This window comes from Phocoena sinus, chromosome 16 (genome assembly GCF_008692025.1).
Source record: "Phocoena sinus isolate mPhoSin1 chromosome 16, mPhoSin1.pri, whole genome shotgun sequence".
Taxonomy (NCBI): domain Eukaryota; kingdom Metazoa; phylum Chordata; class Mammalia; order Artiodactyla; family Phocoenidae; genus Phocoena; species Phocoena sinus.
This window is the reverse complement of record NC_045778.1, coordinates 23952992-23966953: the sequence shown is the minus strand read 5'-3', so window position 1 is coordinate 23966953 and position 13962 is coordinate 23952992. Positions and strand designations below refer to the sequence as shown.

At 54.2% G+C, this 13962-nt stretch overlaps 2 protein-coding genes across 8 annotated transcripts in view; one reads left to right on the top strand and one right to left on the bottom strand.

Moving 5' to 3' along the window:
* The window catches only part of LOC116741766 (cadherin-23), an 89743-nt gene that overhangs the window by 30525 nt on the left and 45256 nt on the right, over window positions 1–13962 (bottom strand). For 6 of the 7 annotated variants that reach the window (XM_032608774.1, XM_032608777.1, XM_032608776.1 and 3 more), the window contains 3 exons: window positions 3543–3764; window positions 3131–3250; window positions 2297–2477 (listed from right to left, as the gene is read on the bottom strand). In XM_032608774.1, the coding sequence (XP_032464665.1) occupies window positions 2297–2477; window positions 3131–3250; window positions 3543–3764 (523 nt within the window). Of the gene's footprint in view, window positions 1–2296; window positions 2478–3130; window positions 3251–3542; window positions 3765–8161; window positions 8354–13962 lie in introns of those variants that run through there. The other variant, XM_032608781.1, reaches the window with a different exon arrangement.
* VSIR (V-set immunoregulatory receptor) overlaps window positions 7638–13962 on the top strand; it is a 31527-nt gene continuing 25202 nt past the window's right edge. Inside the window, exon 1 of the mRNA XM_032608790.1 lies at window positions 7638–7882. Within this exon, the coding sequence (XP_032464681.1) occupies window positions 7801–7882 (82 nt within the window). The 5' untranslated portion in view covers window positions 7638–7800. The remainder of the gene's footprint in view (window positions 7883–13962) is intronic.

Genomic DNA, 13962 nt, shown 5'->3' with positions numbered 1-13962 from the left:
CACTGCCCCAGGGGCCTGCCTCTCTGCCTGCCCCTATGAGGCCGCAAGTCCCCAGGCTGGCCCCGATCCTGTGTGCACTTAACCTGGCAGGTTCTGCTCAGGACAGCAAAGGCCCGTGGCAGGGAGCAGTCTGCAGTCTGCTGGGCATGAGTGCGAGCCCTGCACCCTGGAGGCGGGTGCAGAGAGGGTCCCTTCCTGGGAGGGGCTCAGCTGCCCGCCCAGCAGCCACCTGTCAAGCAGACTTTGGCATCCTCCCGAACAGGAGCAGGGCTCCCATGACATGATACAACCGCTGGGTGTGTGTGTGACAAGAGCACAGGAGAAAGGCCCATGCTCTCCTGGTTGCAGAGCAGGAAGGCACAGTGCTTGGCCAGGGAAAGGACTTTTGGGACATGAAAGGGTGACATGTCAGAACAGAGTGGCCCACCGCAAGCTCTGGACAGCAGGGGCTCCAAGTCTGGCCCTACAGAGGTGGGTTTGTGTTTGTAGCCTCTTAATTGAAAATTCATCCCATGTTCTATAACCTCTCCTCCGCCTGCTGTGTCAGTGCGCTCCTCTCATCTCATGCCTTTAAATATCTCTGGGGTGACTACTCCCAAATACCTCTCTCCACTGCAGACCTCTCTCCTGAACTCCTGGCTTGTATATCCAAGGCCTATCTGACATCTCAAACCTAACCTCACCCTCCTCCCCATTGCCCCACCTTTCCTGCTCCTGCTGCAGTCTTCCCATCTGCTAACAGCACGGCTGCTCAGGCCAAAATGTTGGTGTCATCCTTGACTTTAGGTTACATCTCACATCCAATCAGTCGGCACGTCCTGTTGGCCGTCTATGAAATATAACAGAACCCTCATGATCTCCAGCGCCGCTTCCCTGGTCCCGGCTACACCATCTCTAGCCCCAGTGACTGCAACAGGCTCCTACCAGGCATTCCCTAACCTCTATGGTCTGGTCTGAGCTCAGGAAATGGAATGCTCCTGTTGAAATCTAAGTCGAATCACATCCCTCCTGTGCTCAAAGCCCTCCTACGGTTCCCATGTTACTCGGAGAAAAAGCGAAGTCCTCATAATGGCCTACAAGACCCAACATCTGTCTCTATTACCTCTCTGATCTCATCTCTTCTTACTCTTCCCCTTGCCTGGCTTCATGCCAGCCACTGGGCCGCTTTGCTCCTCTGTGAACAAGCCAGGCACACTCCAACCTCAGGGCCTTTGCACTTGCTGCTCCCTCTGTCTGTCATGCTCTTCCCTGGATGTCCACATGACCCATTCCTCACCTCCTTCAGGTCTTTGCTCAAATGTCACCTCCTTGCACAGGTCTTCCTTGAGCACTCTTTCTAAAACTGCAGCCTTCACCCTGGCATTCCCCATCTCCTGGCTTTATATTTCTCCATAGCGCTTAGCACCTCCCAATAGACTAAGTCGTCTGCTTAACCAGTTATGTTCATGGCCTGTACCTTCCAACTGGAACGTATGTTCTATAAGGGCAGGGATTTGTATGTTTTTTACCATTCTGTGTCCTCAGCACCTGGAATGTGGTCAGCAAATGCTCAATACATACTTATTGAGCGCTCAATTAAAAATCAGGATGTTTCACAAAGATTTGGATTTCCAGCATTTCTTTTAAAAACGGGAAGGGCTCCCCCGCCCCAACCCCGGGGCCTGCATTTCAACCTGACCACAACCGGCAAGAGCGGAGCTGTGGCTGCTGCAGCCCCCACTATTCCCTCTTCTCTTGCCCAGACCTCTTCTCCCATGTGTGCTCCTTGCATGGCCCCAGTAGGCCTTGAGTTTGGGATTCCTACTCTACAAAAGTGAGTAAAAACTATCCTGAGAAATTGCTCTGGCCAGGCAAGCCCTGCTCTTCAACTGAGGAGAACAGTCGGGCTAGTTGTGAAGGCTATTAAGGGATGATGAGATGTGCAGAGAAATCTGGGTGCTCCCTGCATGTGTGCATCTGGGGGGGTCCTGTAGGTCTGGGGCAAGGATGCTCGTCTTTCCTCTCGCCTGGAGCCTTTTCTCTGGGTATGACACAGGGGTGTTTTCTATCAGATTCTCAAGGGAGTCTGTGACCTTCCAAGGCTACCAGCCTCTGCTCCCAGATTTCAGAGTGTTCTCACCATATTCCTGGGAGAAGATTACTTTCATCATCTTATGGGTGGGGAAACTGAGGCCCCATCACACAATGGTGGGGCTAATTGCCTTGAGACCTCCTTTTTCATCCTGCTCCTGAGTGGGGTCAGGGAGAGGCCTGCCGGGTCATGCCACCCCCATCACCCAGCTCAGGCCCCACTCACCCAGAGGGTCTCCGTCCACGATGCTGTACTCCACCTGCCCATTGGGGCCCGAGTCCCGGTCATGGGCCAGGAAGGTCCACACTCTGGGTCCTGGTTGGCCCTCGGTGACGTCAAATGGTCCCTCGTAGTCTCTGGGGAAGGTGGGCACATTGTCGTTGATGTCATTCACGTTCACAAGCACCTGAGACGATGAGCGAACTTAGTCAGGACTGCGCCCCAGCCAGCCTTGTTCATCTGTAAACTGGATCTGATAACCCTGCCTCATAGGGTGATGGAAGAATCATACTGGTTAACGGATGTGGGAGGGCTTTTTAAGCTACTCATGTGGATAAGCTATTGTTATTGCCAAAGTCTCTCTATGGGCATAATAATATTATTAATAATAATGCCATGAACTTCTGTTTATTGCTGTACTATGGTCATCGTTTTTCTGGTTTCATTTGCTCCTCCCACACCCTGAAAGAGTTTTTTATTATCCCCCTTTTACAGAGGAGGAAAGTGAAGCTCAGGGAGGTTAAGTGACTTGCCCAGAGTCACACAGTTAGGAAGTAGATCAGGGACATGAACCCCTGTCGGTCTGACTGGAGTTTGTGCCCTTCCCATGAAGGGGAGGAAGGCAGGTGTCATCATGTATCTGATAGCTGCAGCCACACAGAGAGGTTCAGTAACCTCCTCAAAGTCACACTGCAAGTTTGGGTGAGTTGCTGAGACCAGGACAGGGCTCGTGGATTTAGGCGTTCCTCCTAGAAACCCCGCTTCCCCACAGGACCTTTCTGCGACCTGTCCTACCCCACCCCCAAGTTGGGGCTCTGTCCCATCTACCCACCCACCCACCGTGGTGGTAGAGGTGAGGCGATGGGACAAGATGGGACACTGGTCCGTGGCGGTGACGATCAGGGTGTAGCGGCCATGGCTGATCTCGTAGTCCAGCTCCTTGGCAGCATAGATGACGCCCTGCAGGATAAGTAGAGGGGACGAGGGTGGATCAGTAGGTGGTGGGTCTGGGGCTCCCTCTGACCACCCCAGGAGGGAGGTTGGCCCTAACGTCCTGGCCATGACAGGGAGCCCCTGTTGTCCTCTAAACCAGGCCCCACCCAACCTTTTCATCCTCCCGTACCGGCTGCCCCCCCAGTTTCCTCCCGGACTCCATCTTTGCTCTGCTCCCACCCCCATGGCGTCACTGAGCTCCCCTCCAATCCCTATGGCCAGCTGACCCTCTTCCTGGACCCCGCCACCAGCCACTGACCGTGTGCCTGTCGATGTGAAAGGTGTCGATGATGTTGCCGGCAACGATGGCATAGGTAACTGTGCCGTTGGGCCCCTCATCCGGGTCTAGTGCCTGGACGGTGACGAGGCTGGCATTGATTGTGTCCGGGCCCTCATCCAGTAAGATCTCGTAGTGGGGCTGCTGGAACGTGGGTGCGTTATCGTTCTCGTCCACGATGGTCACATACACGTGGGTGGTGGCCTACGGAGAAGAGCACGATCAGGTTCCTTGGTCAGCTGGCTAGAGGGTTTGAGGTGGAGCCAGCTGGATGTATTCCTAGGCTGCACTTACTCCGTGTGATCCAACATGGTGAGGGAAAGGGAGAAGGATGAGAGCGAGGGAAGTCCCAGGCTGATAGAGGAAATCACAGAGGCTCTGTCAAAAGCCAAGCTAGGTAACTGCTTAGGTCCAAGATGGCGCTTGCACCACCACTCTTATTGTCCGTGACATCACTAATCAATCACGGCACTGCTGAGGCCAGATGCACCCTCAGGATCCCTGTTAGCACACTGATCTAGTGATTATAATTGGCATATGAGATGAACTCCAGTAACTGCCTCCAGCCCATAGCTTTTTTTTTTTGAATTTTATTTATTTTTTTATACAGCAGGTTCTTATTAGTCATCCATTTTATACATATTAGTATATATATGTCAATCCCAGTCTCCCAATTCATCCCACCACCCCCCTCCGCGACTTCCCCCCCTTGGTGTCCATACGTTTGTTCTCTACATCTGTGTCTCTATTGCTGTCCTGCATCTGTACCATTTTTCTAGGTTCCACATATATGCGTTAATATACGATATTTTTTTTTCTCCTTCTGACTTACTTCATTCTGTATGACAGTCTCTAGATCCATCCACGTCTCTACAAATGGCCCAATTTCGTTCTCCAGCCCATAGCTTTGACTGGGCCAGGGCCTTACTGACCCTGGGCCTCCTTCCAGATCACAAAAAGCAAGAATGTGATGTACTCAGCCCACCCGCTTAAGCTTCACCCATTGTCCATGTAAATGGAAGCAATGCCTATTCTCAGCATTTCTGAGAGGAAGGACATCGGGTGTGGGGCTACTACACGTGCAGAATTTGTTGAGCTGTGAAAAATAAAGCTCATAGCGCATGACTTCACTGCAAGGACAATTTCACTCCATATTCTCCTGTGATTGGCCATTTTTGGCTGATGCTTGGTCCAATCAGACCACAGGTAATATTCAGCCAATCGAAACTCAGCAAGCAGCACTCAAGAACCATTGAGAGATGGTTGATGTGGCACTTCACAGGCAGAGGAGATAAACGGAAGGAAGAAATTAGCCATGTGCTGGTATTCTGTGTCCCTCGGCTGCCCTCCTCTCTTCTCCGCTTCTCCACCTGGGAGGATGTCCTCTGTGGACGGCCTCACCTGGACTCCCTTGCCATCTGGCTTCCAGATGGTTTGGCCAATGGGAGGTCCCGGCAGAAGACAGGAGGAGAGGCGGTGGGGGCATTTCTCCCTCACTCCCTCCTTTCCTCACTGCAGTTCTGCCGGAGGCTGTGTTTCTCCTGCTGGGTGGCCCCTCTTTCACACCTCTGGCCCTCACTGGGCTCCAGTCACCTCACGCCCTCTTCTTGTCCTTCTGCACCCATGGGTGGTAATGGCTTCCTGCAGTTTTTAGTCTATGGGTGCTTCACCAGCCCTCTGTAAACAGTCCCTCCATTAAACTTTCTTCAGTTGAGCCCTTTCTGAGTGTGCCTCTGTTTCCTGCCAGGACCCTGACTGATACAAACTGTAATTAGTGACTAATATAAAATAATAAGGTTATAACAACTTCAAAAACATCTGGGTAGAGAGAATGGGACCAGGCCATTGCCAAGGGAAGGGAACAGAAAGCAGGTGGTGCAAAAAGCTGGATGTAGACAACTTGTGTGCACCTTTTCTGGGGTCTGGCTGGCTCTGGAACCACCTGTGGAAGGATGGACAGAAGACTGTCACTGCCCCTGCGGAGGGCATGAGTCCCCTGAGCTGCAGCTCTAGATCTTGGCAGGGGGAGGGGTGGGGGGGGCCGGGTCATGTTAGGTGGTTGCTGGAACTGTTTCCAAAGCAGGTAGGCCTGACAGCCTTGAGATGGGGCTCTGTAACCTTGGACATGTCACAGAGGTCCTTTCTGGACCTTTTCTGTCTGTTAGTAAGGGACTTGTTCTTTAACATCCCTTCTGGCTCAGACATTCCGAGGATCTGGTCTGCCATCATCAGTCTGAATCCCTCCTCCATCAGGGAGGTATTCCTTTGGGTCTTAGAGTCTCAATGAATCTTCATAAAAGTAACAATCACACAGAGAGGGAAAATGCATTAGCTTTACATTGCTCAAACTTTCCCACTGGAGTGGAGAGGGAACCTGCACTGAGTTGGGGAAGAGCCTGAAGCATTTGTCTCAAGAATGAAATACCTTTGAAATCCCTCCTGTTATCTTTGAAAGCTCATATAAATTTCGCAATCTTTTCCGTAACGCGTTTGCATCAGTTTCCATTAAAAATGGTGGTAGAGGCCCCAAATATTTGAGTAAAGATGACTGTCAAGGAAGGCCACCGCGTTCATCTTGTGGCTCTGCACACAAGATACAGCTCTGATCTCCAGTAGGTCTGCGTCTTTATTCCTGTCTTACCCCTAGGTTCTTCATGACATGTTTTTCCCTTAAATTCCATATATATGTGTTAGCATACGGTATTTGTCTTTCTCTTTCTGACTTACTTCACTCTGTATGACAGACTAGACCTACTGGAGAACGGACTTGAGGATATGGGGAGGGGGAAGGGTGAGCTGTGACAAAGCGAGCGAGAGGCATGGACATATATACACTACCAAACGTAAGGTAGATAGCTAGTGGGAAGTAGCCGCATAGCACAGGGAGATCAGCTCGGTGCTTTGTGACCGCCTGGAGGGGTGGGATAGGGAGGGTGGGAGGGAGGGGAGACGCAAGAGGGAAGAGATATGGGAACATATGTACATGTATAACTGATTCACTTTGTTATAAAGCAGAAACTAACACACCATTGTAAAGCAACTATACCCCAATAAAGATGTCAAAAAAAAAAGATACAGCTCTGAGCACTTACCACTGGCGAGGAGCCCAGCATTGCATCCTCCTGAGCCCCTTCTGCCAGCAAGAGCACACGAGTGCCGCCCTACAGGAGAGGGCTGGATTCCAGCCTCACCAATCGGGGTGGTGGTACTGACGTTTCCTACTTTCCCAGACTCCTGGAAGTGGGTTTAACCATCGTCCAGGCTGCAGGGGCTGAGAGTGGGGGGCTCTAATAGTGCTGCCCCACAGAGCCCCTTCTCTCTGAGACCAGGACTTGAAAGAGGAGACAGATATTGCCAGCAGTGCCAGTGCTGGGTGGGGTGCCAGAGCAGAGGACTAGAGGGGGTGTGTGTGTGTGTGAGAGCATCCTGCAGACATCTAGGGTGCAGGGAGTAAGAGAGGCTGGGGCCTGGGTGAGAGGAGTACTGATGATTTCCTGTGGGACACACTACCTGATGTTACACACACACACACACGTGTGTGTGTCCGCCAAGCCTGCTGGGTACTCCTGCACCTGCCATACATGTGTGTACATCTGCACAAGGGTGTTGCAGGCGCTGGAATCTACAGTCAAGCCTGCCCCAACTCACTCACCTAGCTCTTTACAAAAGTTACATTTCATCCATCCGTCCATCTATTCATTCATTCATTCATTCATTCCACTACTGGGAGTGCCAGGACCTGGGCTGGGCTGGAGGACGTCAGGTACAAGCCTCTGCTGGTGGGTGAGGGCTGATACAATCTGTGATGATGATGAGGTATCGCGCCAAGTTAGACGCAGATGTACTTCTCAGGCTTTACAACAGTACTAACCCTCTACAAAGAGTAATGGGGGAGAGAAGAAAAGGCTTCAACGGGCGATCAAGTGGCGCTGACTCTTGGCATACTGACTGGCTCCCCCACTTACAAGGCCAGCCGGCTGCGAGTCAGCGGGAAGCCCCTCCCGCGGGGGCCCTTGGAGAGGCAGCGCTCCAGCCTTGGCCGCCCGGGGGCGCTGTGGGCCCCCGGGAGCGGGCGGCTCTCGGGCTGCCGGCCGCGCTCACTTGCTCTGCGCTCAGTCGCGCGGAGGTTTCCCCGCCGGCCGCGTCCCGTCCGCTCCCTGCGAACCAGGAGTGCCCCCTGCGCGCCCCCGGGCTCCGCTCCGGCCCGGCTGCGCCAGACGCAGCTCTGCCCGACGGCGACATGGGCGTCCCACCAGTCCCGGAGGCTGGCAGCTGGCGCTGGGGGCCTGTGCTCCTCGCCTTCTTCCTGGCTGCCTCCCGAGGTAAGGTCGGCGGAGCCTGGGTGCTAGGGAGGAGCAACGGGAGAGCACAGCGGGGCAGGGTGGGGGGGGTGTCCCAGGTCAGATGGGGGCGCCCTGGGAGCCCCCTTCAGCCTGCCGTGACCCCAGCCCGCGGCAGGGAGGCCGCTAGGACGCCTTGGCAGGGGCGGCGGCTCTCTGCCAAGTGCCCTGGCTGGGTGGTGGGCACGCGTGTATGCCGACAGCTGTCCAAGCAGCTGCCTGTCCAGCCCTTCCCGACCCAGAGAGCCCAGGCACGAGTACCTTCTGCAGCACGGGAGATAAACACGGTGGAGACAGCCCAATGTGTTCTAGTGGATGCCACTGGCTTTTGACACCTGTGGCATCTCCCAGCACCACCCCAGGACCCCAGGGTCTCACGAGGCGCCGAAGTTGTATACTCTCAGCCAGTGTCCTGTACCCTGGTGACACTCTTGGTTGAGCCTTGGTGGGCACTGGTCAGTGCAGGCACTGGTCCACAGCTGGACATGGGCGCCCTCTGGTCCTTATCCTGAGGGTCTGATGGCTGAGAGTTGAGTGGTCAGCTGATTCCCAGCATCGTAGCAAATCTGCAGCCCGGGGACTGCTGTAGGGCCTGCACTGGGGAGAATGTGGGACATTGCCCAGCTTGGCTGTGAGCCCCTTCTAGGTCCTTGGATAACTCATAGCATCTTTTGGGCCTCAGTTTCCTCAGCTCAAACACAGAAGCCATACACAGGGAGGTGTCACTTTCCCCTTCCAAAGTCCAGACTGTCACGACTCTAGGTGGTATCCTGGTTAGGACACAGGGGCTCCTTGAGTGGGGGGCAAAGTTCCCGGGACCCACAGCCTGGCCCCTGCTCCTTGCCTGTCCAGGACTGAAGCAGCTGGATCTTGAGGGAAGAGGGGGCCGGCAGGCAGCCTATGGAACTAAACTTTAAACTTTTTCCCTGGGAAGGCTCAGGGAAAGTGTGAGTCATGCAGGGAGTCAGAGGGAGGCAGGAGGGAGGTGGGGAGCTTGGCAAGGGACCCAGTGGGTGAGTCAGAAGAGGAGGAAGGGGAAGACAGGGTAAGAGCAAGAGGAGGGTTCTGAGAGAACCTGGAAAACACCTCAGAAACTGGGGAGCCTGCAGGCAGCATGGTATCTCAGCACTGGGAGGCTGGCCTGGGCCTCCTATAAGGAGGAGGGAGCCCACACCCGACAGACAGAGATGCCTAAGCCCTGAACTGGATACTCCCCAGGAAGAGCCAAAGCGGGTGGGGGAGCAGTCTCGGCACCGAGGCCATGGCTCATGGCAGACAGGGCTTCCCAAAGGAGCAGTGGATGGTGGCAGGCAGGACCGGCCAGCATCCCACCCACTACAGACCGCCTGCCCTGCCCCCTCCTTCCCAAGTGACCCCAAGAGCCCCTTCAGTTTTCTTACCCCTACCCTGTCCTCCTCTGGCTGAGCTGCTCTCTGTTCAGCAGCCCGTTTGGGAAACTGAGTTCCAGAGAACTAGGGCATAGAGAGCCAGCTTGCACAGAGCCAGGAGCAGATAGGCTCAGAGCCCCTCACTCCATATTGTCTCTTCAGCCAGGAGGCTTCACCCCCAGAAGTCTTGGCTACTTAAACAGCTTGGTACTCCATCTCTCCCTGGGCCCAGCTCAAGGAGATAATTAGGGTTTGAAGCAGCTTTCCACTGAAAGGAGTCAGGAGAATTCTCTTAGTTTTGAACTACTCTGGGACTCAGTATTCCTAACTGAAATATGGGCGTGCTAATGAATATTCATGCTTCTACCCAGTACAGTGTGCAAGAAGGGGGGTAAGAGATGGGGAGGCCTGCTTGCAGGCATGGTCCGGAGGGTGTCTGAGTCGGAAAGACCTGCTCACCGGCCTGCTGAGGTGCAGGGTGGCCCTGGGCAGGATTGCTCACTGTCAAAGCCTTGATGCTTTGGGAAGGTGAGATGGAGGTGGCTAGTGCAGACCTGTTTGTTCTCTAGCTCTTGGGGCTGGGCCAGCACCATGGAGAATGGTGGTGGTGATAATGGCGCACAGGAGCCTAGGAAAAGTTGCAGATACCCCTTTCCTGGGCCTGACCCAGGTTGAAATGGGTGGAGGGAGGCACCTAGGGAGCCAGGACCCAGCAGACCCCAAGGGTGGCAGAGCCTCTTCTTCCCCTATCGGCCTTCCCAGGACCTGTGGAAGTTATTGTCCCTGCCATGTCCTCACAGGCTGACCCGAGTCCCAAACTCTGGGACTAGCCCATGGAGGTGCACTGGGGCTGGGGAGGTGAGAGCCCATCTTCCCCTGTATGGTAAGCAGGGTTGCAGGGCCTTGTTGAGTAACCCAATGGTGCAAGCCTCTGATGTAGCAGTGATCGGCTCTTAGGAAATCCACAGTCTGCTGCCCAGAGGCCCTGAGGTGGAGAGAAGCAGGCTTGAGGCCAGCCCATGGGCATAAGGGGGCCCCTACCCAATGCCAGGGGTACGCAGCAATACTGGGGAGCCCCTTGCTGAGCTGGGCTGCTTGCTCTCTCTTTCCCCCAAGTAGGGCAAAGGTTCCCTGCTGGGGCCTGACCTCCGTAGGAGAGGGTGGCCCAGGTGGGAGGTACACCGCTGGAAGGCCACCTCCCTATATGCACACACATATGGGTCTTAGGCCCAAGCAGACAGAGGGAAAGAAGAGAGGAAGAAAGGGGTCCTTGGTGCCCATCGGGTATACTGGCAGTGACCCCTCACCAGCACTGACCAAGCCCCAAAGACTGAGTTTGAGGTGCCAGGTTTTAAGCCAACCGTTCATCCAGGAGCAGTCTGGCCTCACCAGGGAGCTGCTGTGAAGCTTCTGATGGACCCTTGGATCCCCTTAGCAGCAGCGCGGGCATGACCAAGGCATCCTGTGTGAGAATGGAAGGGACCTGGAGTTGTGTGCCCTGCATGCCAGGGCTTCCCGTTCAACCCTGTCACTTGACAGTCTGGCTTGGGGAGTCAATCAGAGCTCCGTTCAAATCCCAAGATGGTCCTCTACTGCTCTGTCACTTTGCACAAGTTACTCAGCATCCGTGAGCAAGTTCTATCATCTTTCCCATAGGGATGATGACAGCACCTCCCTCAGAGGGCTGCTGTGAATATTCGGTGCACACGTAACACAGAGCCTGGCATAACATAGCGCCTGGCGCCTGGTGAGCTCTGGCTGTGTAGTATTATTCTGCCTCTTGGCTTTTGGAGGCCACACGCCATTGGTTTACCATCTTAGCTCCTTGCTTCCTGCAGGGTCCGGTAGAGCGCCCAGAGCATGGGAAGGCATTGACCCGTTTCACTGGGACGGGACTCTCTAGAATCCTGGAGGTCTGAAGAGCTGGGCCCAGCCCTCTGTAGCACCTCTACACACTTACAGTCTGTAATGCCCATGGAGGTGCCTGTACATTCTCCTCTTAAAGTTCTCCAGAGATGGGGACTTTGCCACTTCAAGGCAAGCCGGACTCAGGGTTTCCTTGTCTTATTGGGGTCTTTCTTGCAACTGAGCTTAACATTCAGCCTGTTTACTTTGGCTGACCATCCCCAGAGAGAAAGACAACGGCCACCATTGTGTCCATCAGTAACTCAGTAATGAAGTTGCTCTGCTCCTGACCGAGCCAGCCTAGTCCCTCAACCTTTCTACATAGGATCTTACTTCCCACGGGGACCGGGGGTCAAGCCCTGTCTCTGCTGTTCACTTACTGTGGGACCACAAACACACACACCGCCTTTACCTGAGCCCTGGGAAGGCTGGGTAACAGGGTCTCGGCAACGCTGACCACTCACTTCGGAAGGGTAATCCCATGATGGTGTTTCCTGACCTTCAGTCCATTTGTTCACCACTTTGGGGATTTCTCCAGTGTCTGCCCATCATCATATGTACCCTCTTTAAATCTACTTATTCTTTGACTTAAGTAAATAGATTTTAAAAGGAAACTTTGTATCACTGCCATAAATGGAAAGCCAGTGTCACTTGCCATAAATAGAACAAAATCATAAAAGTACATAATAGGAAAACCAAATAAGGTAAATTCTAGTTGGAAACTATAGCCTGGGGAAGGCTCCAAGCCTGCTGTACCTTGCAGGAAAAAGAAAAAAAAAAAGAAGAGCTTAGCACATAATAGAGATGTTTTGAAGACACACTGGCATCAAACTGGGACTTTCTCTTTGATGTAATCAGGACTGAAAGAGAATCGAAAAGGGAATAACCTTCTGTCTATGTGATTCAGTGTTATTTAATGCCATAAAACTGAAAGTAAAACTACCTATGCTGTAGATGCCGTCAGCTCCTCTCCATTGAAAAAGAAAGCTCACCACTGTGAGGAGTGGCGGCTGGGGGCAGGGGACAGTTCAGCTCTCCTGGAAGAAGGGAGAGATGACGGTGCTCATCCTAAGAGGCCGGGACAGGGTCAGAAGGCCTTTCTGGGCTTCTTCCAGGCCCCAGTTCTCCCAGCCCCCGTTGCCTTCCCCAAATAAATACAGTGGCTCTAGCTGGGTCCTCTCCTCATGCTGGGGCCAACGGGCTGTCCCAACAACTACGGAGAGAGTGGGAGAGGGAGCCTGCAGCCTCGCTGGCCAGGGCAGCCTGTCCAACTGCAGGAAGGAGGTGGGGCCTCTGGTCAATCCCTGGCCACTTCTACACCCCAGACCTCTGGAGCGAGACGAGCTGGGTTCAGATGCTGGCACCCCCGCTTGCTATTCATGAGACTCTGTACAAGTTACGTAACCTGTCTGTGCTTCAGTTTCCTCATCTGTAAAGTGGAGCCGATAACAGTACCTACCGTACAGGGAGGGAGGATTCAGTAAGCGACTCCATATAAAAGTGATTAGAATGATGCCTGGCACAGAGTTAAGAGCCTGCTACTACACCATTACCACCGAGCCTCCTGCACTGAGGGTAGGGCACGAAGAGATTTGAATCTGAACCTTAGGAAGTCTTCGCAGCACAGGATCTTGAGGGTAGCTGGCTGGAGCTGGTAGTCTGGGCTACATACAGCGTCCTCAGGGAGGGCCTGGGAGAGCTGAGGAACGAGTCATCCAGAGACGCATCCACTGGTGCGGCTCTGGCCAACCGCCCAGGCCCTCCCTGGGGAGGTGTGCCGGCCAACAGCCTCCAGCCCCAGATGCACCGATGCTTTCCCAATGTGCTGGAAGTGCCGCTTCCTCCGATAGAGCCTGGCTTCCCCTTCCCAGACTCCCTGGTCCAATGTGAATGGACACTTCCTGCAGGAGCAGGTATCAATAAACACATCTGAGATGCCCTTTGTCCTCACTGGCCATGGAGCCCCATGGACGGACCTGCCGGCTCTGGGCCCTCAGCCCTTTGTCCCGGAGGTACTTCCTGGAGCTTAGCACTGGAATCAGGACCAGTCCTGCTTGGTCCTTGCCTCTTGCCCTCTGTGCTCTCCATCTTGATAAAGACAGAACCTAGCCTTTCCTTATACCCTCCATGGACTGTCCTGGAGGACAGGGTCTGGCAGGGAGCTGGAGACGAGGTCCATGTCAGTCTGGGGCCCCCTCGAGGGCGAAGACCTGGCCTTCTGCATCTAGCACAGGGCCAGCAATAGCAGGCCATCAGTAACTGTTTGCTTACAGCCCCTAGCAGCTGGACAGAGTCCAGCTCTTTGGGTGGGGCCTCCTAGGCCTGACTAATCAAGCCAGGGACCCACCTCCAAAGGCTGGGGCGTTGCCTTGGCGACTGTGGAGTAAGCTCATGCCAGGTCAGGGTAAATACACAGGCCTGTCTATACCCACACACACCCATCCCATGCACACCCACAGGGTTTCACGAGGTGAGAGCTTATGGGCGGAAAGAGGTCACAAAAAACTAGCATCCCGAGATGAAGCTGAACAAGAACTCCTTTCCCTACACGGGAGCTTTCACAAGAGGCTGAGCCCCTCCGCGGCTGAGGGTCCCACTGCTGGAAAGTGGCAGAAGCAGGGCTAAATTCTGAGCGGAAGTCCCTTAGGGAACTCTGTACCCCCACGGCCTCTCTGCCTTGGGCCTGGCTCATGCTGGGACCTTAGTAAATATTTGTGGAATGAAAGAATGATGTTTTCGGTTTGGGTCTGAGGCAGAGCAGCCTTGGCT